General features: G+C 38.2%; 1 protein-coding gene across 10 annotated transcripts in view; it reads left to right on the top strand.

Annotated features, from left to right (window-relative positions):
• The window catches only part of ARHGEF9 (Cdc42 guanine nucleotide exchange factor 9), a 202,995-nt gene that overhangs the window by 130,510 nt on the left and 45,496 nt on the right, over positions 1–26,989 (top strand). For all 10 annotated transcript variants that reach the window (XM_032330550.1, XM_032330556.1, XM_032330554.1 and 7 more), the window contains 3 exons: positions 14,376–14,608; positions 19,198–19,327; positions 26,793–26,924. In XM_032330550.1, coding sequence (XP_032186441.1) covers positions 14,376–14,608; positions 19,198–19,327; positions 26,793–26,924 — 495 coding nt within the window. The remainder of the gene's footprint in view (positions 1–14,375; positions 14,609–19,197; positions 19,328–26,792; positions 26,925–26,989) is intronic.

Below are 26,989 nucleotides of genomic sequence, written 5' to 3'. Positions count from 1 at the left end.
CTGAATTACTTGGGCACTTTGGTCAAAAATCAGTGATATATATAAGAGATTATTTTTAAGGACATTATTGTATTCTAGTGACCTGTGTGAATATTCATATCCAAATACCATATTGTTATTCCTTATTATTATTTTTTTTGTTTTGAATATTTATCTCCTTATCTCATTTTGTTTTTTCCTTTTTTTTAAATTAATTTATTTATTTTCAGAAAAACAGTATTCATTATTTTTTCACCACACCCAGTGCTCCATGCAATCCGTGCCCTCTATAATACCCACCACCTGGTACCCCAACCTCCCACCCCCCTGCCACTTCAAGCCCCTCAGATTGTTTTTCAGAGTCCATAGTCTCTCATTCACCTCCCCTTCCAATTTCCCCCAACTCCCTTCTCCTCTCTAACACTCCTTGTCCTCCATGATATTTGTTATGCTCCACAAATAAGTGAAACCATATGATAGTTGACTCTCTCTGCTTGACTTATTTCACTCAGCATAATCTCTTCCAATCCTGTCCATGTTGCTACAAAAGTTGGGTATTCGTCCTTTCTGATGGAGGCATAATACTCCATAGTGTATATGGACCACATCTTCCTTATCCATTCGTCCTTTGAAGGGCATCTTGGTTCTTTCCATAGTTTGGCGACTGTGGCCATTGCTGCTATAAACATTGGGGTACAGAGAAGATATTTGCAAATGACAGTACAGACAAAAGGTTGATATCCGGGATCTATAATGAACTCCTCAAATTCAACACACACGAAACAGGCAAACATATCAAAAAATGGGCAGAAGATATGAACAGACATTTCTCCAATCAAGACATACAAATGGCTATCAGACACATGAAAAAATGTTCATCATCACTAGCCCTCAGGGAGATTCAAATTAAAACCACATTGAGATATCACCTTAAACCAGTTAGAATGGCCAAAATTAACAAAACAGGAAACAACATGTGTTGGAGAGGATGTGGAGAAAGGGGAACCCTCTTCCACTGTTGGTGGGAATGCAAGTTGGTGCAGCCTCTTTGGAGAACAGTGTGGAGATTCCTCAAGAAATTAAAAATAGAACTTCTCAATGACCCTGCAATTGCACTCCTGGGTATTTACCCCTTATTGCTATTTTTAATTGAGATATAATTGACATATAATGAATTATTTTTAGGTGCATGACATAATGATTTGATATTTGTATATATTGCAAAATGATCACAAAATGATCACAATAAGTCTAGCTAACATCTACTACCATACATAGGTTGAAAAAAAATCACACTATCTTGATTAATATAGCTTCATAACAAGTCTTAAAAGCAGGTAGTGTGTTTCAAATTAATTTTTCTTCAAAACAATTTTGGCTATTATAGGTGATTTGTTTTTCTATATAAATTTATCTCATCACAGGGAATAATTTTTTTTTTTGAGCCTGATATGGGGCTAGAACACATGAACCTGAGATTAAGACTTCAGCTGAGATCAAGAGTCAGACTCAACCAATAAGCCACCCAAGCACCCCTTTCTCTTCTCTTTATTGTAATTATATAAGATGATGGATGTTATTATTATATAATCATTTTATAATATATATTCAACAATCATGCTATACACCTTAAATTTATACAGTGATGTATGTCCACCTTTTCTCAATAAAACTGGGAGGAAAATCAACTTGCTTAAGCTCTTCCAAAAAACAAACAAGCAAAAGCATTGCCAACATTTTGATTAGGATAGAAATAAATTTGTAGATTTAATTTTGGGAAAATTTGTAGGCTTTCAGCTCTGTGAACATATACCTATCTATGTTTCTATAATTTCTTCTAGCATTGTTGCTAGTTATCATGGTATAAATCTTGAATTTATTTTTAAAAATTGATTTCTAGGTGGTTTTTTTTGGTTTGTTTTTTGTGTTTTTTTTTTTGTTTGTTTTGGTTTGGTTTTTGTTTTGTTGTTGTTGCTACTGTAAAGAGTATTTTTATTTTAATTTCCTATAGTTTGTTGCTATGATAAATAAATAATTGATAAACACAAGGTAAATACAATTGATTTTTGTGTATTGATGTTGAATCCTGACATATTACTTAATTTAATAATTGGTTATAGTATTTTTTATAGATTCTTTAGGATTGTATACACATATGATCATATATCATTTCTGAACAAAGACAGTTTATTTCTTCATTTAATTTATTTTTCAATTTTTTAATACACAATGCTACATTAGTTTTTATTTCCTTATATCCAATCTATATGCCTTCTCTTTCTTTTTCTTGTCTTATTGCACTGGTGAAATAGTGAAAGTAGACATCTGTACTTGGTCTTAGGGGCAAGCATTCAGTATTTTACCATTAAGAATGATATTAGCTTTAGTTTTTTTCATGGTTGACCTTTATCATATTGGAGGCTTCTCTTTCTAATCTTAGTGTATTGGTGGCTTTTTATCATATATGTGTTTTTTCAAATGTTTATATATCTACAAAAATGATCATATGATTTTTCATTTTAATATGTTAATGTAGATTTAATAAGCTATTTTGCTTTTTTAAAAATTAGGTTGTTCTGAAAAGGTGAAAGGCAAACAAATACTGCATAATGAGAATAGGCTTTAGAGAACTCAGTGACTCCATCAAGTGTAATAACATTTGCATTACAGGGATCCCAGAAGAAGAGGGTGTGGGGCAGAAAATATATTTGAAAAAATAATAGCTGGAAAATTCCCAAATCTGGGGAGTGAAAAAGAGATCTAGAATCAGGAAGTACAGAGATTCCCCTCCGCAACAAAATAATTCAACCCAAGGAGGTCATCACCAAGACACACAGTAATTAAATTAACAAAGAAAAACCCAAAGACTGTCAGAGGATTTTTCAGAAGAAATTTTGTATACCAGAAGGATGTAGTCTAAATATTCAAAGTGCTGAAAGTCAAAAAAAATCTTCAGCCAAGAATACTTTATACAGCAAGGCTATCATTCAGAATACAAGGAGAGATACAGTTTCCCAGGCAAACAAAAGTTAAGAGAATTCATGACCACTAAACCAGACCTACAAAAAATGTTCAGGAGCATTCTGTAAGTGGAATCCAAAAATCCCAAGTAAGAGTATGACAAACAGAGAATACAAAAGCAAAACATGCTTAATTATAGCTGTAAATTTCGGTCAAGACAAACTCAAAACAAAAGGATATACGATACCAAATATCTGGAATGTGGAGGGGAAAGGAGTAAAGAATGAGTTCAAAATTAAGCACCCACAGCTTAATATACACTGCTATATGCAGAAGATGTTACATATAATCTGAATGGTAACCACAAATCAAAAACCAGTAAAAGATATGCAAATAATACAGTAAGGAACCCAAGTATATCACTAAAGAAAAACAGTTACTGTGGAAGAGAGAAGAAAGAAATAAAAGAAAAACTACAAAAATAACTATAAAACAGATAATGAAATGGCAATAAATATGTATCAATAATTACTTTGAATATAATGGACTAAATAGTCCAATCAAAAGATAGGATGACAGTATGAATTTAAAAAAAAAAAAAGATCCAGCTATGTGCTGCCTACAAAATACCTATTTCTGACCCAAGGACCCCTACACATTGAAAGTGAGGGGATAGAGAAATATTTATTATGCAACTGGATTCAAAAGAAAACCAGATAGCAATACTTAAATCATACAAAATGGGCTTCAAAATAAAGTCTATAAAAAGAGAAAAAGAAAGATACTAAACAATTAATTCTAGAACATTGAAAAAATTAAAAGAAAGAAAGATACTATACAGTAATAAACGGGACAATCCAACAAGAAGATATAAGAATTGTAAATATAAATGCACCCAACATGGAGCATCCAAATATATAAAACAGTTAATAATTAACATAAAGGAACTAATTCATAGTAATATAATAATAGTAGGAGATATTAACACCCCACTTAGAGTGATCCACACAGAAAATCAACAAGAAAACAGTGGCTTTGAAGAACATATTGGAACAGATGAATTTAACAGATACAGTCACAACATTCCATCCTAAAACAGCAGAATACACATACTTTTCATGTGCACATTGGATATTCTCCAGAATAGATCACACACTGGTTCACAAATCAGGACTCAACAAATAGCGAAAGACTGAGATCATATGATGCATCTTTTCAGACCATGACACTATGAAACTTGAAGTTAACCACAAGATAAGAATTGGAAAGACCAGAAATACATGGAGGTTAAAGAAAATCCTACTAAAGAATGAATGGGTTAACCAGAAAATTAAAGAAGAGATTAAAAAAAAATATATGGAAACAAATGAAAGTGAAACAGAACCCTCAAAATCCTCTGGGATGCAGCAAAAGCGGTCATAAAAGGGGAGTATATAGCAATACAGGCTTTCCTCAAGAAACAAGGAGAAGACAGTCCCTTCAATAAGTGCTGCTGGGGAAGAATGAAACTCGATGATTCTCTTACACCATACACAAGATAAACTCAAAATGGATGAAAGACCTCTATGTGAGACAAGATTCCATGAAAGTCCTAGAAGAGAACATAGGCAGTAACCTCTTCAACAGTGGCCACAGCAACTTCTTTCAAGACGTATCTCCAACAGCAAGGGAAACAAAAGCAAAAATGAACTTTGGGGACTTCATCAAGATAAAAAGCTTCTGCACAACAAAGGAAACAGTCAACAAAACAGAGGCAATCCATGGAATGGGAGACGATTTTTGCAAATGACAATACAGAAAAAGGACTGATATCTAAGATCTGTAAAGAACTTCTCAAACTCAACACCCAAAAAACAAATAATCTGGTCCAAAAAATGGACAGAAAACAGGAACAGACACTTCTCCAAAGAAGACATCCAAATGGCTAACAGACACATGAAAAATGCTCAACATCACTACCCATCACAGAAATAAAAATCAAAGCCACAATGAGAAACCCCTTTATACCAGTTAGAATGGCAAAAATCGACAAGTCAAGAAATAACAAATGTACCCGAAGATGTGGAGAAAGGGGAACCCTCTTACACTGTTGGTCGGAATGCAGGTTGGTACAGCCACTCTGGAAAACAGTATGGAGTTTCCTTAAGATGTTAAAAATAGAGCTACCCTATGATCCAATAATTGCAGTAAAGATATTTACCCAAAAGATAGAGATGTAGTGAAAAGAAGAGGTACAGACACCCCGATGTTCATAGCAGCAATGTCCACCATAGCCAAACTGTAAGAGCTGAGATACCCTTTAACAGATGAATGATTAAAGAAGATGTGGTACATATATACAGTGGAATATTTCTCAGCCATCAGAAAAGATGATTACCCACCATTTTCATCAGCATGGATTGAACTAGAGGTATTATACTAAGTAAATAAGTCAATTAGAGAAAGACAGTTATCATATGGTTTCACTCATATGTGGAACATAATGAATGACGTGGAGGACCATAGGAGAAGGGAGGGAAAACTGAAGGGAGAAATCAGAGAGGGAGACGAACCATGAGAGACTCTGGACTATGGAAATAAAATGAGGGTTTCAGAGGGGAGGTATTAGCCAAGTGATGGGTATTAAGGAGGACACGTGTTCTGATGAGCACTGGGTATTATATGCAACTAATGAATCGTTGAACACTACATCAAAAACTAATGAATGAAACAAGATGGGATTGGGAGGGAGACAAACCATAAGTGACTTTTAATCTCACAAAACAAACTGAGGGTTGCTGGGGGGAGGGGGTTTGGGAGAAGGGGGTGGGATTATGGACATTGGGGAGGGTATGTGCTTTGGTGAGTGCTCTGAAGTGTGTAAACCTGGTGATTCACAGACCTGTACCCCTGGGGATAGAGTATTATGCCTCCATCAGAAAGGATGAATACCCAACTTTTGTAGCAACATGGACGGGACTGGAAGAGATTATGCTGAGTGAAATAAGTCAAGCAGAGAGAGTCAATTATCATATGGTTTCACTTATTGGTGGAGCATAACAAATAGCATGGAGGACATGGGGACTTAGAGTGGAGAAGGGAGTTGGGGGAAATTGGAAGGGGAGGTGAACCATGAGAGACTATGGACTCTGAAAAACAATCTGAGGGTTTTGAAGGGACGGGGGGTGGGAGGTTGGGGTACCAGGTGGTGGGTATTATAGAGGGCACGGATTGCATGGAGCACGGGGTGTGATGCAAAAATAATGAATACTGTTATGCTGGAAATAAAAAAAAAAAACTAATGATGTAATATACAGTGGCTAACTGAACTTAATAAAAAAAAAGAAAAAGAAAAAAATGAAGCAAGAAAAATCTCAAATACACAAACTACACCTAAAGAAGCTAGAAAAAGAACAATAGAAACCCAAAACCAGCAGAAGAAAGGAAAGAATAAAGATGAGAGCAGAGATAAATGACACAGAAACAACAAAAAATATAATAGGTCAATGAAAACAGAGCTAGTTCTTTGAAAAAATTAATAAAATTAATAAACTCATATCCAGACTTATCAAAAAGAAAAGACAAAGGACCCAAATAAATAAAATCACAAATGAGAGAAGATCACAACTAACACAACAGAAATACAAACAATATTCAAGAGAATATATGAACAACTATATGCAACAAACTGGGCAATATGAAGGAATGGATAAATTCCTAGAAACATATGAACTGCCAAAACTATAAAAAAGGAACAAATATAAAACTTGAACAGACTGATAACCAACAAAAATATTGAATCAGTGAACAAAAATCTCCCAATAAACGATGTCTAGGGCCAGATGGCTTCCCAGGAGAATTCTATTAACATTTATTTTTTTTTAAGATTTTATATATTTAGGGGTGCCTAGGTGGCTCAGTGGGTTAAAGCCTCTGCCTTCGGCTCATGTCATGATCTCAGGGTCCTGGGATCGAGCCCTGCATCGGGCTCTCTGCTCAGCGGGGAGCCTGCTTCCTTCTCTCTCTGCCTGCCTCTCTGCCTACTTGTGATTTCTGTCTGTCAAATAAAATATTTATTTTTCAGAAAGAGAAAGTGAGAGAGCAAGCACAAGCAGGGAGAGCCTCAGGCAGTGTGAGAAACAGGCTCCCTGCTGAGTAAGGAACCCAATAAGGGACCTGATCCTAGGACCCTGGGATCATGACCTGTGCTGAAAGCAGACATTTGACCGACAGAGCTATCTAGGTGCTATCTGGATCCAGAGCTATTCCTCTAATAAACATTTAAAGAAGACTTAATACCTATTCTTCTCAAACTGTTCCAAAAAATAGAAATAGAAGGAAAACTTCCAAGATCATCCTATGAGGCCAGCATTACATTGATTCCAAAACCAGACAAAGATGCCACTAAGAAAGAACTACAAACTAATATCCCTGATGAACATGGACACAAAAATTTCTTAACAAAATACTAGCAAATCGAATCCAACAGTACAGTAGAAGAATCATTTTCCATGATCAAGTGGGATTTATTCATTGTCGGCAAGAACAGTTCAATATTTGCAAATCCATCAAGATGATACACCATATTAATAAGAGAAGAGATAAGAAATAAGAAATAAGAAATATGATCATATGCTCTCATATGCTCTCAATAGATACAAGTGTATGGTCAATCTAATCTTCAACACAGCAGGAAATAATATCCAATGGGAAAAAAAGACAGTCTCTTCAACAAATGATGTTGATAAAACTGGACAACACCATGCAGAAGACTGAAACTAGATAAGAAATATGATCATATGCTCACATATGCTCTCAATAGATACAGAAAAAGCATTTGACAAAATACAACATTCATCTTGATAAAAACCTCAACGAAGTAGGGTGAGAAGGAACATACCTCAACATCATAAAGGCCATATTAAAAAACCCACAGCTGAGGGGCGCCTGGGTGGCTCAGTGGGTTAAAGCCTCTGACTTCTGCTCAGGTCATGATCCCAGGGTCCTGGGATCGAGCCCCGCATCGGGCTTTCTGCTCAGCAGGGAGCCTGCTTCCTCCTCTCTGCCTGCCTCTCTGCCTACTTGTGGTCTCTCTCTGTCAAATAAATAAATAAAATCTTAAAAAAAAAAACAACCCACAGCTGATACCATTCACAATGGGGAAAATTGAGTGCTTTTCTCTATGGTGAAGGACTAGACAGGGATGGACGTCCACTGTCACCATTATTATTTAGCATAGTATTGGAAGTTCTAGCCTCAGCAATCAGACAACAATAATAAATAAAATGCATCTAAATTGGCAAGGAAGAAGCAAAACTCTCACTCTTTATAGACAACATGAGGCTTTCTATGTGGAAAGCCTGAAAGATTCCACCAAAAAATTGCTAGAACTGATAACATGAATTCAGTAAATTCACACAATACAAAATCAAAATACAGAAATCTGTTGCATTTCTGTACACCAATAAAGAAGCAGTAGAAAGAGAAATTAAGAAATTGATCCTATTTACAATTGCACCAAAGACATAAGATACTGAGGAATAAAGCTAACCAAAGAGGTGAAAGACTTGTACTCTGAGAACTGTAAAACACGGATGAAAGTAATTGAAGAGGACACAAAGAAATGGAAAGACATTCCATGTTCATGGATTGGAAGAAAATCATTGTTAATGTCTATACTACTCAGAGTAATCTATATATTTAATGCAATCCCTATCAAAATACTACCAGCATTTTTCATGGAGCTACTACAAACAATCCTAAAATTTGAATGGAGCCACAAAGACCCCAAATAGCTGAAGCAATACTGAAAAAGAAAAGAAAAGCTGGAGACAACACAACTCTGATCTTCAAGCTGTGTTATGAAGCTGTAATAATCAAGACAGTATGGTATGGCACAAAAGCAGACACAGATCAATTGAACAGAATAGAAAATACAGGGGGCGCCTGGGTGGCTCAGTGGGTTAAGCCGCTGCCTTCGGCTCAGGTCATGATCCCAGGGTCCTGGGATCGAGTCCCGCATCGGGCTCTCTGCTGAGCGAAGAGCCTGCTTTCCTCTCTCTCTCTCTCTCTCTCTCTCTCTCTGCCTGCCTCTTTGCCTACTTGTGATCTCTCTCTGTCAAATAAATAAATAAAATCTTTAAAAGAAAAAAAAAAGAATAGAAAGCACAGAAATGGACCCACAAGTGTATGGTCAATCTAATCTTCAACACAGCAGGAAATAATATCCAATGGGAAAAAAAGACAGTCTCTTCAACAAATGATGTTGGTAAAACTGGACAACACCATGCAGAAGACTGAAACTAGACAACTTTCTTACACCATACACAAAAGTTAATTCAAAGTGGATGAAAGACCTAAATATGAGAAAGGAAACCATCAAAATCCTAGAGGAGAGCACAAACAGCAACCTCTGTGGCATAGGTTATAGCAACTTGTTACTATACACATCTCTGGAGGCAAGGGTAGCAAAAGCAAAAGTGAACTCTCAGGACCTTATCAAGATAAAATAGCTTCTGCGCAGTGAAAGAAACAATAATCAAATTAGAAGTCAACCCTCAGAATGAGAGAAGATATTTGTATCTGATGAAGGATTAGTGTCCAAAATCTACAAAGAATTTATCAAGCTCAATACCTAAAAAACAAATAATCCAGTTGAAAATGGGCAGAAGACATAAATATATATTTTTTCCAAAGAATACATACAGATGGCTAGCAAATACATGAAAAGATGTTTATCATCATTCATCATCAGGGAAATGAAAACAACAATGAGATATCACCTCACAACTGCCAGAATAACTAAAGTAAATAACACAGGAAACAACAGATGTTGGCAAGGGTGTGGAAAAAGGGAGAACCCTCTTACACTAATGGTGGGAGTGCAAATTGGTGCAGCCACTCTGGAAAACAGTACGGAGGTTCCTCAAAAAGGTCACAATAGAACTACCCCATGATCCAGCAGTTGCACTACTAAGTATTTAGAAAAGTTTACATTAACACTAATTCAGATGGATACATGCACCTGATGTTTATAGCAGCATTATTATGGTGAGTCCAAATATTGGACTTGCCAAATTATGGAGAGTCCAAATATTCACTGACTGATAAATGGATAAAGAAGTATACATCCGTGTGTGTGTGTGTGTGTGTGTGTGTGTGTGTACATACACAATGGAATATTACTCAGCCACAAAAAGAACAAAATCTTGTTATTTGCAATGATATGGATGGAGCCATTTATGTGAAATAAATCAGAGAAAGACAAATACCATATGATTTAATTCATGTGGAATTTAAGAAACAAAACAGGTGAACACAGGGGGAAAGAGGCAAACTGTAAAACCAACTCTTAACTATAGAGGACAAACTGAGGGTTGCTAGAGGAATGGTGGGTAACCAGATGGGTATTAAGGAGAGCACTTGTGATAAGCACTAGATATTGTATGTAAGTGATGAATCACTAAATCCTTTTCATGAAGCAAATATCACACTGTATGTTAACTAACTGGAATTTACAATAAAAACTTGGAAGAAAATAAAACCTTTTAGAATTTCTTTTTTTTTTTTTTTTTAAAGGAAGAGAGTTTTATTCAGGCCCAAGGAAGGACAAAAGCACAAGATACACAGTCTTAACATGGAAGAAAGTGCTCCAGAAAAGGAATGTTTATACAGGGTTATATACATTTTGTTTGTTTTATTTTGTTTCAAAAGTAAACAAATCATGATGAAGGACATTTCAGAAAATTACAAACTTTATATTATACTTTTAGTATATGCAAGTTTGCAGGCTTCAGAGCTCTGGAAATAGAACTTGGGGAGATTTTTACTCCTATCTCTAGTTTGAAATATTTCTTTTTTGGTATTTGCTACAAAACAGATGCACAATGTGTGCTCAGGGCATATATAGAGCCCATACTTTGAAGTTTGGTGAAGTCGTTCTGATTCTTATAAAAGTACAGCTTCCCTTAGAGCCCAGGAGCAGGGTCCACAAACATTAATAGTTGAACATTTCCTTTATCACTAGACAAGAAACAGCAAATAAAATTCAAAACCAGCAGAAGGAAGGAAGTGAAAAAGATGAGAGCAAAAATAGATGATATATTAACTAAAAAAATCAATAGAACAGATCAGTGAAACTAGAAGCTGGTTCTTTGAAAAGATCAACAAAATTGATAAACCTTTAGCCAGACTCACCAAAGAGAGAAAGACAGAGAGGGCTGAAATAATTATAATTATAACTAAAAGAGGAAAAATAACAACCAACAGCACAGAAATACAAACAATTGTTTAAAAAATATGAAAAACTGTATGCCACAAAATTAGGGAACATAGAACAAATACAACAAATGGATAAATCCCTAGGAACACATAACCTACCAAAACTGCAAGAAGTAGAAAACTGGAACATACTGATTACCAGCAAAGAGACTGAGTCAGTAATTAAAAAAACTCCCAGCAAACAAAAGTCTAGGATCAATTGGTTTCACAGGAGAATTCTACCAAACATTTAAAGAAGAGTTAATATGTATTCTTCTTGAAATATTCCAAAAAAATAAAAGAATAAAGAAAACCTCTAAATTCATTCTATGAAGCCAGTATCGCCCTTACACTAAAATAAGATAAAGGCACCAGAAAGAGAGAGAGAGAACGCTACAGGCCAATATCCCTGCTGAGCATACATGCAAAAATACTCAAAAAATATTAGCAAACCATAACCAAAAATATGTTTAAAAAATCATCTACCACTATCAAGTGGGATTTATTCCTGGGATGCAAATGCGGTTTTATATTCTCAAATCAACCAACATGATGTATCACAATAAGACAATTGATAAAAACCATATGATCATTTCAATAGATGCAGAAAAAGTGCTTGACAAAGTACAGTATCAAATCATGATAAAAAGCCTTCAAGGAAGTAGGTTTAAAAGGAATATATTTTAACATAATAAAAGCCATATTTTAAAAACCCACAGCTAACTTCGTACTCACTGGGAAGAACTTGAAACCTTTCTTCCTAAGGTCAGGAACAAAATAAGGATGTCTTCTCTTGCCATTTTTATTCAACATATTATTGGAAGCCCTAGCTAAAGCAGTTAAACAACAAAAAGAAATGAAAGGTTTCCAAATAGGTAAGGAAGAAGTAAAACTTTCACTATTTGCAGGTGACATGATATTCTAATTAGAAAACCTGAAAGACTCCACCAAAAGCCTGCTAGAACTTATAAATGAATTCAGTGCAGTTGCAGGATGAAAAATCAATGTGCAGAAATCTGTTACATTTCTGTACACGAATAATGAAGAGGCATAAAGAGAAATAAAGAAAAACAATCTGATTTATAACTGCACCAAAAATAAGATAGCTAGAAATAAACCTAACCAAAGAGGTGAAAGAACTGTAGTCTGAAAACTATAAAAGACCAATGAAAGAAATTGAAGATGATGCAAATAAATGGGAAAACATTCCATGTCCATGGGTTGGAAGAATGAATATTGTTAAAATGTCTCTACTACCCAAACAAATCTACATATTTAATGTAATCCATATGAAAATACCAACAACATTTTTCACATAACTAGAACAAATAATCCTGAAATTTATATGGATATACAAAAGACCTCAAATAGCCAAAGCAATTTTGAAAAAGGAAAGCAAGGCTGGAGTTATCACAATTCTAGACTTCACATTAAATTATAAAGTGATAGTAATCAAAACTTTATGGTACTAGCACTGAAATAGACACATCGGTCAATAGAACAGAATGGAAAACCTAGAAATAAACCCATAATTATATGTTCAGTTACCTTTGACAAAGCAGGAACGAATGGGGAAAAGACAGTCTCTTCAACAAAAAACTGATCAACTACCTGCAAAAGAATGAAACTAGACCACTTTCTTACACCATAAACAAAAATAAATTTAATATAGTTTAAAGATCTAAATGTGAGACATGAAACCATAAAAATCCTAGAAGAGAGCACAGGTAATAATGTCCCTGATATCAGCATAGAAACTTTTTTAGGTATGTCTCGTGAGACAAAGGAAACCACAGCAAAAATAAACTATTGGGACTATATAAAAATAAAAAGCTTCTACACAACTAAGGAAACAGTCAACAAAAGTCAAAGGCAACCTACTGAATGGGAGAAGATGTTTGCAAATGACATATCTGATAAAGGGTTAGTATTCAAATTATGTAAAAAACTGATACAACTCATCACCCAAAAGGCAAAATATCCAATTTTAAAAAATGGATAGAATACATGACAGACATTTCTTCAAAGAAATACAGTTGGCCAACAGACAAATGAGAGAATGCTCAATATCACTCATCATCAGCAAAAGTCAAAACCACAATTAGATACCATCTCACCCCTTTCAGAATGGCTAAATTAACACAAGAAGCAACAGGTGCTGGCTAGGATGTAGAGAAAAAGGAACGAACACTCTTGCACTATTGGGAATGCAAACTGGTACAGCCCCTGTGGAAGAAGTATGGAGGTTTCTCAAGAAGTTAAAATTGAACTATCCTAAGATCCAATAACCACACTACTTGATATTTACCCCCAAATTCCAAAAACATTAATTCAAAAGGATATACGCACCCCTACATTTATAACAGCATTATTTACAATAGCCAAGATATGGAAACATACCAAGTGTCCATCAGTAGATAAATGGGTAAAGAATATGTGGTGCGTAAGACAGACAGACAGACACACACACACACACACACACACACACACACACACACACAAGAATGAAATCTTGCCATTTGCAAAGACACAGATGGAGATGGAAGATACAATGCTAAGTAAAATAAGTCAGTCAGAGAAAGACAAATACAATGTGATTTCACTCATATGTGAAATTTAAGAAACAAAACGAATGAGCAATGGAAAAAAAAATAGAGACAAACCGAGAAACAGACTCTTACCTATAGAGAACAAATTGATGGTCACCAGAGAGGAGGTTGGTGGGTGGATGGGTTAAATAGACGGTGGGGATTAAGAAGTGCCTTTGTTTTGATGAGCACTGGGTGGTGATGTATGGAATTGCTGAATCACTATATTTGTACACCTGAACTAACACTGTATGTTAACTAAGTGGAATTAAAATAAAAACTTGAAAAAATAAAATAAAATCCATTGCCAGAATTTTATTGCTGTGTTTTCACTTTTGTGAGGAGCGGTGTTCTGCCATTACCATTTTTTAATAGAATTTCACTACTATTCCTACTTATATTTTTCTATACAAATGTTTATAGTTTGTCTACTTCCCAAATGATTTCTTTATTTTATTATAAAAATTATGAATCAATTTAGGAAAGATTCACATTGTTACCATTTTAATATTTCTAGGTAAGGACAAGATCTGTTTTTTCATTTCTCCAAAACTTATTTTGGAATTATCAGTAAACTTTTTTTTCTTTCCATTTTTCCTGTGTTCATAGCAAGATGGATTCTGGATATACTCTGAATATTGTAACAACCACCTGGATGCCTGCATGGAACTCTCTAAACTAATGAAGGACAGCCGCTACCAGCACTTCTTTGAGGCCTGTCGCCTCTTGCAGCAGATGATCGACATTGCTATTGATGGTTTCCTTTTGACTCCTGTGCAGAAGATCTGCAAGTATCCCTTACAACTGGCTGAGCTCCTCAAATATACTGCCCAGGACCATAGGTAAAAGAAAAAAGAAAGTAGGGGTTAGGAGAGCCTCATCTACATGTTGGTCTTTATTGAGAACATATGTCCTTTAGCTTTTTTGAGCTTCCTTCTGTTAACTTCTCTGCACAATGGGATGGCAATATATCATTGCTTACCTCGCAGGGTTATTCTATGTGTAAAGCAAAGGAATGCTTGTGAGAGTTTCTTATAAACATGGGAATCACAATGCACAAAAAATCAGTATGCATTATCATCATGGCACAACTTAACACCGTGCCTTTAGGGAGATTAGCTGGGTCCTTAGCCCTAGGTTTAGCTAAGGGAAATAATCTAGATGGAATAATTGTTCAGCTGTCTATTGTGCTCTGTTTGATAGATTCAATATCCTAGTTAACAGCCTGCATAACTTGTACTGACCTTAGATTTCTTCTGCAAGCCTATATCTCTGGTATTCTTTAGTCTTTTCCACCCTCTTCTGGCTCATCCCAACTACGCCTTCTCTCTTTAAAAAAAAAAAAAAAAAGATTTTATTTATTTATTTGACAGACAGAGATCACAAGTAGGCAGAGAGGCAGGCAGAGAGAGAGGGGGAAGCAGGCTCCCTGCTGAGCACACAGCCTAATGCAGGGCTCTATCTCAGGATCCCGAGATCATGACCTGAGCTGAAGGCACAGGCTTAGCCCACAGAGCCACCCAGGTGCCCCTATTGTGCCTTCTCTGCAGACTCAGAGCATGACTGGGGAGTAAAGAGACTTAAGACTTCTCCTGAAGTTTATTTTTTTTTTAATTTTTCAGTAGTTTTTTTTAGAGAAAACCAACCCAAAAATGACCAAGAAGCTTATCTCTCTCTGAATGGAAATGACCTACCAGCAAATGAGCCTACCAGTGAAGTATATGCTGAGAGTCATCTCCAGCAATGAGTGAACCACCCCCCTACTCTTTCACATGCTTTACTTTATGACCTAGAGCCCTTAGCCTTTTTATAGCCTGCCTTTAATTAGTATTAAATCCCTGATCTTTGACTCATTCAGCTTTCTTCTTGATTGAACCTTCTAAGAAGAAAGAAGACTGTTGTCCAATTTCCCTTAGCTTTCAGCCTAATTCTCATTAGACCCACTTCCTACTTTCACTTGACTCCATTATCTGGTTTTCTTGGAGCTGACTTCCAGACCTAGTTGTAAAAGGCCATGGGTATGGGTCAGTTGGTTTTCTTTATGCTAAGCTAGGACCAGTCCCTGGGTTCATTTTTAAGTTGATGGTCTTTCTTTAGCAAATAATGGTCATGTGCTTCAGTTTCCGGAGCCTTGGACAAATTTCAGATTTGAATCCAAATGTGGTAACACTGGACTCTCCCTTTGTGAGAGAATACCACCATTGGTAGCTCTGCCTGCCATACTGTGTTGGCTGTGAGGGAGGTAGGTAGTGAAAAACCATGAGAGACTCTTGACTCCAGGAAACAAACTGAGGTTGCAGAAAGGGAGGTGGGTAGGGGACGGGATAACTGGGTGATGGGCATTAAGGAGGACACATGATGTGATGAGCACTGGGTGTTATATGCAACTAATGAATCATTGCACATTACATCAAAGACTAATGATGTACCATATATTGACTAATTGGTTTTTTTTAAAAAAGAACAAACGTAAGGTGGGATGCCTGGGTGGCTCAGTTGGTTAAGCAGCTGCCTTCAGCTCAGGTCATGATCCCAGCGTCCTGGGATCGAGTCCCACATCAGGCTCCTTGCTCCGCAGGGAGCCTGCTTCTCCCTCTGACTCTGCCTGCCACTCTCTCTGCCTGTGCTCTCTCTCTCTCTCTCTCTGACAAATACATAAATAAAATCTTTAAAAAAATAATAAAAATAAAAAAAATAAAAGAACAAACGTAAGGTTTTGCAGTTTGGTCTAAGAAATCAAGATGGAGACAGAGTTCAAGGACAGCTTAGAGAGATGCAGCTTCTAGACAGGCTATTTTTAAAATATGCTTATTTCAGAGAGCAGGAAAGCAGGGAGAAGGGCAGAGGGAGACGCTGACTCCCCACTAAGCAGGGAGCCTGATGTGGGGCTTGATCCCCTGACCCTGGGATCATGACCTGAGCCGAATGCAGACACGTAACACATCAAGCCACCTAGGTGACCCTAGACAGCATAATTTAAAGAGATTTAGGAAGCATTAGTCAACCATGAGTTCAATATAAGTCAGCAGTTGGGTCCAGAAGAAAAACTGTTAATAACTAACATTTATTAAGGCTCAGAATAAATAAGAATTTAAGAGAGGTTTTTTTTTTTTTAATTTAAGTTGTCTTGAGACAGAATAAACTGGTTAGGATGTACAGTGAGCATCCCACCACTGGAGGTGATAAAATTTAGTAGCACTTGAAGACTATGATCTGGCAGGTATTCACAGAACACAGGAGACCATCTAAGAAGAAGTGCTACATGGTGTCTGACCTGGCAGTTAGAACTGCTGCTTTCTCTGTGCCTCTTATTATTCAGCCACCCCACACTTCAGTGTATTAGGAAAGAAAAAGACAATTGCTGTGTATGTCTTTTTCCTCCTTTCTTTTTTTCTAATTAGTGCTGGGACAGTGAGCAGGTTAACGACCACAAAGCATGCTTAGCTTTTCTAAGGAAAGATTAGTTAAGACTGAATCATAATTCATCCTCTTGCCCTCTCTGTCTATTGTAACCACCAAATGTCTGGGATCTCACTTTCAATCTGCTTTTCATAGGGGCAGTTTGATTGGAAGTCAGATCAGACAAGCAGAGAAAACTGGGAAGGACAATATAAACTTTAACAAGTAGGCCATCCAAAGTCCCAGGAAACTGAGCCTAAAGTTGCACTTGTGAGACTAGAGGTTTTGAGGGTAACCCATGTGGTGTCTGTTCTAGAGAAATGTTTTATTTGTACTAATAATACTGCTAACATTTACTATAGGCCAGAAGTAAAACAGTTTATGTGGATGATTAAACCCTCAACAAACCCTCCTATAATTCTCCCATTTCACATATGAATAAACTGAGTCATTGAGAGAGTCAGTGAGGCTTGCCAAAGACCACTACTCAGTGACAAAACTAGGGTCTGAGCCAAAGAGTGTAGATCCAGAGTCTTTTCTTAACCACTGTGCTACATTCTATCTGTATATTGTACTGGAGGAAAAGAGTAGATATCATTTCACAGTGATTTGGGGTAGAGTTCTCTAGAAATACGCAGTAGAAGAGATGGCAAAGCTCTGGACCATGCCAGGTATAAGGTTCCCTTCTTGATCCGTGGCTGATTATATCAGATTGGATAAGAAAATAGAGCTATGTGAAAAAATGTTCATCATCACTAGCCATCAGGGAGATTCAAATTAAAACCACATTGAGATACCACCTTACACCAGTTAGAATGGCCAAAGTTAGCAAGACAGGAAACACCATGTGTTGGAGAGGATGTGGAGAAAGGGGAACCCTCTTCCACTGTTGGTGGGAATGCAAGTTGGTACAGCCACTATAGCCACTTTGGAGAACAATATGGAGAATCCTCAAGAAATTAAAAATAGAGCTTCCCTATGACCCTGCCATTGCACTACTGGGTATTTACCCCAAAGATACAGATGTAGTGAAAAGAAGGGCCATCTGTACCCCAATGTTTATAGCAGCAATGGCCACGGTCACCAAACTGTGGAAAGAACCAAGATGCCCTTCCACGGACGAATGGATAAGAAAGATGTGGTCCATATACACTATGGAGTATTATGCCTCCATCAGAAAGGATGAATACCCAGCTTTTGTAGCAACATGGACGGGACTAGAAGAGATTATGCTGAGTGAAGTAAGTCAAGCAGAGAAAGTCAATTTGTGGAGCATAACAAATAGCATGGAGGACAAGGGGAGATGGAGAGGAGAAGGGAGTTGAGGGAAATTAGAAGGGGAGGTGAACAATGAGAGACTATGAACTCTGAAAAACAATCTGAGGGTTTTGAAAGGGCAGGGGGTGGGAGGTTGGGGGATCCAGGTGGTGGGTATTGGAGAGGGCATGGATTGCATGGAGCACTGGGTGTGGTACAAAAATAACGAATACTGTTATGTTGAAAAAATAAAAAAAAAATTTAAAAAATAGAGCTATAAGAAAGATAGGGGTCTATTTCCCTTTTACGTAAAAAAAAAAAAAAAAAGTCTGCAGGTAGGCAGTCCATGACTGCTGTGGTAGCTCAGTGGTTATCAAAAACTTGGGCTCCTTCCAACTTTCTGTTATCTCTCCCTAGGAGTAGGGAGTTTTTCTTATGGTCCAAGATAACTGCTGGAACTTCAACCATCAATCTACATTCCAAGCATCAAAATTGAGTAAGGGCTAAAGAAGCATATGCTATCTTCCTTAAAGGAGGTTTCTGAAAATCTCTGCCCAGAATTATTATTTGCATATCACTTGACTCATCACATAATCACCCACTATTGTAAAGAGATAGGAAATGTAATATTTTACTCAATGTGGCATGGGTTCCATCTGAAAATCAGGGCTCTGTTACTAAATAGGAAGAGAAGAATAGATGTTAGGGTTGGCACACAACACATTGGTTCTCTAACACATTGATACATCTAACTTGTACTTTTGTGTCTTCACAGTGACTACAGGTATGTGGCAGCTGCTCTGGCTGTCATGAGAAATGTGACTCAGCAGATCAATGAGCGCAAGCGGCGTTTGGAGAATATTGACAAGATTGCTCAGTGGCAGGCGTCTGTCCTAGACTGGGAGGTAGGATCCTCATGAACAGGGGCACTGGGGAGTCTGAATAGCTTAGCTAGAACATCACATCTTAGACAAAGATGGATGAAAAGGAATTAAATTTAAAGAGCAGCAGAAAGGATTTATATTAGAGCCAAGGCAAAACTTTCTACTAATGAGAGGTGTTGTGTATTTGAGTAGCTTTCTAAGAAGGTTGGAAAAATCTTTGAGGCAACACTTCATTAAGAAAAGAAAGGTTCATCTCTTTGGGTGTTGCCAGGAAAACAAATTGGATCGACTCAATATACTTTTAAGCTCCTTTCCAGTCCTGGAGTTTTATCACCTCCAGGTGAACACTTGATTAAGAAGTAGTATGTACTAATTCACTCCCAGACACAGAATATAAAGGTGGTTCTCTCTCTGGTGCAGGCCAACCAACATATATCTTTTTTCCATTGGTGAGATTACCTTGCCCTGACACATTTACTAGGTCTACCCAAGCTTGCACCCTTGAGGCTGAGGTCATCATTCCTGCCGAATTGACAGACCAAATTCTGTTTTTTATCATTTGCTTATAAAAATAATTCCCGAAAGCCTCCTATTTCATTGGAAACAGCCACTTCTCTGAACTCAGAAAGTCTTCAGTGAATGAGATCACTAAAGACTTATTTCCTAGACACTCACTTGCAAAAGCTATATACAACCTAACAAATAAATTGAGATTTTGCTTCTGTTCATGCCACTGCTCTGTTGAGGTTCTTTGGGTTTCTGTTCAGTAGAAACAGAGCTGTGAATTATAAAGCCTCACAGGTAGATGTGTTGAGTACACCATTCAGTGTTTATCTCTTGTGCCCACCAAGAGAACCAGGGGTCATGGCATTTCACATTCTCAGATGCAGATTGTGAAATCTGACAGTCTGTAGGCTAACGTAACCAAGATGGAAAGGCTGGTCATGCTATCAGGAAGTGGTCAGAGCAAACTTAAGCTTCATAGTCACAGTGTAGAAGTTGAACCAGTTCCCTATTCCACTTGCCTCAATTCTGGTATCATTTCCTGTGATTGAGAGGTAGTATTTCCCTAGCATTTCAAGCAGTAGCACATTTTAAGAAGATTAAGCATCAGCCTTGCAAACAGCTATTTTACTTAAGTCCAGAAAAAAAATCATCTTTTGTTTATTCTGCTACCTCTGATCCTTCTTAATGTAGATGGCTGTTAAAGACCACAGTTCTGAGCATTTGGCATATTTTTTAGTCTTCTTTAAAGGATAATGTTGCTGTAAGAGTAGAAAACAGGAGTGATTGAGATGAATAGAATGGAATGAAGAGACCCTGTTGCTCTTAAGAGGAAACCAACACTGGCCCAGACTTACTAGGGAATCATGGTTCTTCTTCCCTTGTATCTGACTTACTTTGGCTAGTTGCCTGATCAAAAGCAAAAAGCTAGATTAAATGACCTCTAACAAGCCCATCAACTCCAAGGGACTCTGAAATTGTGTCTGGTTATCAGGCCTCTTTTTCTCTACTCCTGCAGGGTTCTCTGTAAAAGGAGGTTCCCAGAAGCGTTGTTTTCATATTCCCTGGCACATTTTCCCTCTTCCTATGCCTACGAGATCTAATTCCTCCATATGCTCTGAGCCTCCAGTAATTGAAGGTAGAGCCATGGAGGACCAGCAATAGCTTGAAATTCTTTGCCCTATCCAGGGAACCTTATTAATACCAAACTCAAAAACACTGAACTATGATTTAAAGACTCAGCATCTAAGAAAGAATTTCATATGCTTTTGTCTAGAAGTGGGGGATGGGAAACAAAGTGGCAATTTTGAGCCAGGATCAATGGGAGAAGTTACTCTCTGCCTCCTTTGTTAGCATAATCATGCTAATCTCAACCAAGCCTATATGTATAACCCTGACACCCTGATACTTGGTGAAGTCCTTCTTCATCTAATTTGGTAAGAAGAAAAATTCCTTATGGTTCCTTTTTCAGACTCTGGGTTCACTGTGGAATGTCCTAGCTCTAGAGGAAGCTTTTTTCCATCTAACCCTGGTGGGTACATTTGAGAGGGCAGGCCTAAAGTGTCTTATGTTTGTCATATCTAGTCTTCAAGACTTCTAGAATGTCAATCACCAGGGCTTTTAGGGGACCACTCTCCCCATCAACAATTCTGTCCAGGGACACACACACACACACACACACACACACACACACACATACACACACATGTTGTAATGATGGTGAAAGTCTGAGAAGCCTATTCTTGACCAAGACCACAAAGCTAAAATTTTAATCTGTTCTCTAGATTCTCTCTGTGGTATTCTTTTCACTGCTGCCTACATACTCTTTTCAACCTTCTGCTTCCCACACCCCAGTTGCTTTCCTTTGTGATGCTGCAGGGACTTGTTTATGCAGTAAAAGTTCCATATATAAGCAGGTAGTAAGAATTACTTGGGGGAAATATCCAAACCATAGTATGGCTAAAGGTTGATGAGTACTGAAGGACCACCCTGAAAAGGCAATAAGACATATCCACTCCATGACTTGCTAGCTATTGACATAAGTAGCCAAACCTTACTGGTTCCCTGATAGAGGTTCTTCGTATGTTCTACTTGTCCAAGCAGTTGCACAAGCAAAGAAAGGTCCCACAGCTTGCTGAGGGCTGCTGTGGACAAGCCTTGCAAATCAAGAAAATGATTTTTTGCCTTCCCCCAGAAGTCTGAACAAACACGGTGGCTGTCAAAGCATCAATATGATAATTTCAGCTTTATTTGTCAAACTAAAAAGAAGAGTCATAGGGGAAACCTTCAGGGCTTAAACTACTTTGAAGGAGAATTGGGAAAGATCATTGAGGGTTGGCAGCATACAGGCAATTGGTACCTACTCAGTAAATCAGAATATCTGAATAGAGAGTAGGAGGCCTTGTTTTATATCCAGACCTGACCCTACTTCAACTTATTACATAAATATTCAGGACTTTTTTTTTCAACTCTAGTTATCAACCCTGCTCCCTGCCCACTCCCCTCCCATGAGAACTAGAGTTCATGAAGTACCCTCTGCTCTGTCCCACTGCCCAGGGCTCCTAAAAAATAAATGGATGAGTAAGAGTATCATCCATACATTAAAGTAATAATCCATACCTTAGAGAGGCTGAGAAAGCAACAGGGAGAAGAATCTGTTCTTATAGACTATAATTTTAGGGAAATTTACATTTCTAATTTCTCTGATGCTGATGGTTGGTTGAGCTGTCACATTGCTACCCTTCACACTCATTAGATCCACTTGAAAGTAAATGAAAAGGAACATATCCCTGGAAGCTTCCTTTTAATCTCCCCCCGCCACCAGAAATTTTTACCATGAGCCCAAATTTGTAGCTCATGTTTGAGAATTTGACTGTATATGATTGTGGTGACACCACTCCCCTAACAGCCCGCTTGTGTAATACCCAAAGACCAGTTCCAGTTTACCATTGGATAATTCAATCCAAAACGTCGGAGGAAACACAGACACCCAATATCATAGAAACAGAAAAACATCTATTTAAAAAGCTAAGGTAGTTTGATGAGGCATACTTCTGGGACCAGGAGATCAAGTGTAAAGCTGGCTGGATTTGTTATTTCCCTGCTATCCTGTGAATAGGCAGCACTGAAAATGAACTATATGAAAAGTAGGGTATTTCCCTTGTTCTTCTTTCCCTAGATCTGTTTAGGCTACAGCCTCACATCAGAAAAATCAGCCTATAACTAGAATGAGGTGTTGGACATTGGGCTATTGAGATGAATGAGTGGCCTTGGTTTTACACTGGGGCAAATATGTTCCAGGCAGAGGGAACAGTATATGCAAATTCCTGGAGGAATGAAAGAAAACAGCATGTACATAGGGGAGGTGGCAATGGGAAGGTATTGTACTTTTGGGGGCAAGACAAAGTAAATATATGGTGCAAGTGTGGTGGAAGAGGCAAAGGGTGAGAAATCTGAACTCTGAGAGGGCCATTTCCCTTGTATGATCTGATTTTTGCCTCAAGCAGCCATGTGAAGTGAAACAAGCAGGAACTGTTGTATTATCCATTATTCAATTGAGAAAATAGATTGAGAGTGTTTAAGCTACTCCCCAAGGGTACAGAGTGAGTTGGTGACTGGGCCCAGAACCCAAGTCTTCGGAGATTCTCATCTCATAAATCTTTCAAGGTAGCTAGTTGTTCCACTAAGGATTATCATTATACTGTTCTTTGGTGGCTTTGGAGGGAGTCTGGCCTGGATTCTGGATTCTGGATTCTTTGGGCAACTTACTTCCAATTCCTCTGATCTTGGTTTTGGGGGTGATAACAGTACATTCCTCATTGGGTTCTTGTGAGTATTAATGGGAATATGTGACATAGGATATAGAATGCACAATGATAATCAAGAGAACTTACAGTATGAAGTGTACTTTCCTAAGCATTTTACGTGTTTTAACTTACATAATCTACACAACAGCCATATGATATTGGTACTGTTATTACCCTCATTTTAAAGATGCCAGTCAGTGTAGGGAATGCATTTTGAAGATAAGGAAATATAGTGCAGCTCACTGTCATCCTCCCTAGGCACAATTTGACCCTTTTCAGGGTTCAGATTGTCTGCAATTGGCAGGACTTGGCTATAGCCAGCACCAGTGCGGGGTTGTCAGTGGTCTGCTGATCTCTTCCTTCAGAGCAGCTGGCCAGCCCAGAATCAAGATGGCCCTCCATCTCCCTCTAGATTCACAGTCTTTGCAGACTCACCTCCACTTGAAGTTCACTCAGTAATATAGTTTACATGCCTTTTATACTCTTTTGATTACCTTTTTTGTAGAAATAAAAATTGACCTTAGAATTAAAAAAAAAATGAAGATGAGGAAACTGGCACACAGAGAGGTGACATCAATCAACTTGGTGAGCATAAGGGTGTTTTCTTTCTTCCTCTCCTCTCTTTCTTTCCTCTTCCTTCCTTTCCCTTCCCTTTACTTACTCTTCCCTTTCTTACCCTTCCCCCTACCTTTCCCTTCCATTTCCTTTCCCCTTCCCTTCACCTTCACCTTCCCTTCCCTTCACCTTCCTTTCCCTCTCCCTTCCCCTTTTCCTTCCCTTTCCCTTTTCTCCTCTCCTTCCCTTTCCCTTTTCTCCTCTCCTTTCCTTTCCTTTCCTTTCCTTTCCTTTCCTTTCCTTTCCTTTCTTTTCCTTTCCTTTCTTTTCCTTTCCTTTCCTTTCCTTTCCTCTCCTCTCCTCTCCTTTCCCTTCCTTTCCTTTCCCTTCCTTTCCTTTCCTTTCCTTTCCTTTCCTTTCCTTTCCTTTACTTTCCTTTCCTTTCCCTTCCCTTCCTTTCCTTTCCTTTCCTTTCCTTTCCTTTCCTTTCCTTTCCTTTCCTTTCCTTTCCTTTCCTTTCCTTTCCTTTCCTTTCCTTTCCTTTCCGAGTTATGTGTTGCAAGTTCTTACAATAGGAGTATTCCTGGCTGGTACAGTGGTTGTAACTTTGAAAGTCATCCTGAAAAAAAAAAAAAGTCATCTTGACCAACTTTGTTTGGGCTTAGCCTGTTTTTATGGCTTTCTTTCATTTTATATATATCCAAAATGGACTGTAGCACATCTTCCTGGCCTGTCTCAGGGTGGGATGTGGCAGACAGGTACCACTCTCAGCTTCCCATACATATAACAGAAAAGCCCTGCACAAATCCCTCACCCTGAGAGCTTCTTCTCCCAGAAATTCTGTGTTAGTATGTGGGCCCTTTGAGGATGAATGTTTACTCAAGTTCCAAGGAACCCCTGAAATGGAAACTGGAGTCACAGTATCTGTGAGCTTTCTTTTTGAGGTTATATTATTACAAAATATTTCCACTGAGCTGCCCTTTTCCGTCTCATCACTTAGACTGAAAAAAGTAGTATGCTAAAGAATACCATTTCCAGCTACCCCTCCCTTTGGCCCACTGGCCTGTCTAGGCTGTCCTAATTATTTATAGGGCTAATGCAGGGATCTCCATCTCTAACCTTGACTTGAAAATTTGGGGTGCAAAGATGAGATCTTAACTTTGGAGTATCAGGGCTAGGACCTTAGAGATCATCGTCATGTACCACATTTAACATCTGGAAAAACTGAGACCAAGAGCCAGGAAGGGACTGACTGGTCTAAAGACAGTGTAATGTAGTGGGCAAGAATGAGTATACTTTCTGGAGCGACAGAATTGGGCTTGGGTCATGGTTATCTAGCTAATGAGCTGGGTGATCTTAGCTGATCACCTGACATTTCTTGGACTATAAAGTGAGAGTAAGACCACCTCCCAGGCTTCTTGTATACCTCAGAAGAAATAGAGCAAAAGTAAATGTCTGATGCACATAGGTGTTAATATATTTTTTTAGAGAGGGGAAGGGTGGTCAAAGGGAGCAGGAGAGAGAATCTCAAGCAGGATCTACACCCAGCATGGAGCTCAACATGGGGCTTGGTCTCACAGCCCTGAAATCATGACCTGAATCAAAATCAAGAGTCAGAACCTCAACTGACTGAGCCATCCAGGTACCCCATAGATGCTAGTATTAATTTTCCAGCATCCTGGACTACTGATTTTTATCCCTATCTTTATATAGGTCCTGGAACACACCCTGTGCCCAGGGCTTTGGTGTAGTTTGCCTCATGTTCCAAGAGTTCTGTGCACAACCTGCATTAGTTTACTCCTGACTGTAAGCTTCTTGAGAACAGGTGCCAAATCTGCCTTGGCATCTGACATATATCCCATGTACCTCTGACCTAGCAGAGTTACTGTGAAAAGGGGGCCTTAGAATCTCTGTAAAATTGAAGAACTGAATTAGCTAGAAGTCAGATGTGTTGGTACTTTTTTTTTTCTGTCTGACTATACAGCAAGAAGAGGAGTGGTTTCAGGCTATGAATAATATGGTTGTGAAGTTTCCTATTTCCTATTCCTATTTAATCAATGTATTTTAATAAATTGACAGAAGAAAAAATTTTTAAGAGACCGAATGTATTCTCTTTTTCTCTTTCTATCATTGTCTCCTTCTTGCCCTCCCTTGTCCCCTCTTTTTACTCCTTTGGAAAGCAGAGAGACTTCTATTATTTCCTTAGGCTTCTTCTTCAGGTATAAGAAAGAGACTAAAAGAATAGATCTGGGATGAAGGACTGATGCAGAAAGAGAAATTAATAGAGAAAAAGACAAGGAAAGTGAGAGAGAGAGAGAGAAACCTCATGGAACCAGAATGAACCTTGGTGCCTATTGGGCTAGAGAGCAACTGGCATAGAAGGAATATAGCAGTCCTGAGTAGTAGGGCTCATTGGGCCCAAGGGTGAACAAGAGTATGGGTCTTTGCCACTCATGGAGCCTTTTAAGGATTCCCAGGAGTCCTCTCTATCCCTCTTTCCCCACCAGGCCTTTTTTGTACTCCTCTTGCCCCAGTCTATGTCCAGTTTTCAGTGCTTCCAGGCAGGTGACAGGTCCATCCCTTCTGCCTGGCTCCCTCTCACTATCACATGTTCTTCCCAGGGTGAGGACATCCTAGACAGGAGCTCGGAACTGATCTACACTGGGGAAATGGCCTGGATCTACCAGCCCTATGGCCGGAACCAGCAGCGGGTCTTCTTCCTGTTTGACCACCAGATGGTTCTCTGCAAGAAGGTAACCCCAAACCCTTCTTTCTTGAGGGAGATGGGAGATGGGCACCTCAGGAGCATCAGACCCTC

This window comes from Mustela erminea, chromosome X, assembly GCF_009829155.1.
Source record: "Mustela erminea isolate mMusErm1 chromosome X, mMusErm1.Pri, whole genome shotgun sequence".
Taxonomy (NCBI): domain Eukaryota; kingdom Metazoa; phylum Chordata; class Mammalia; order Carnivora; family Mustelidae; genus Mustela; species Mustela erminea.
This window is presented reverse-complemented; position numbering and strand designations above follow the sequence as displayed.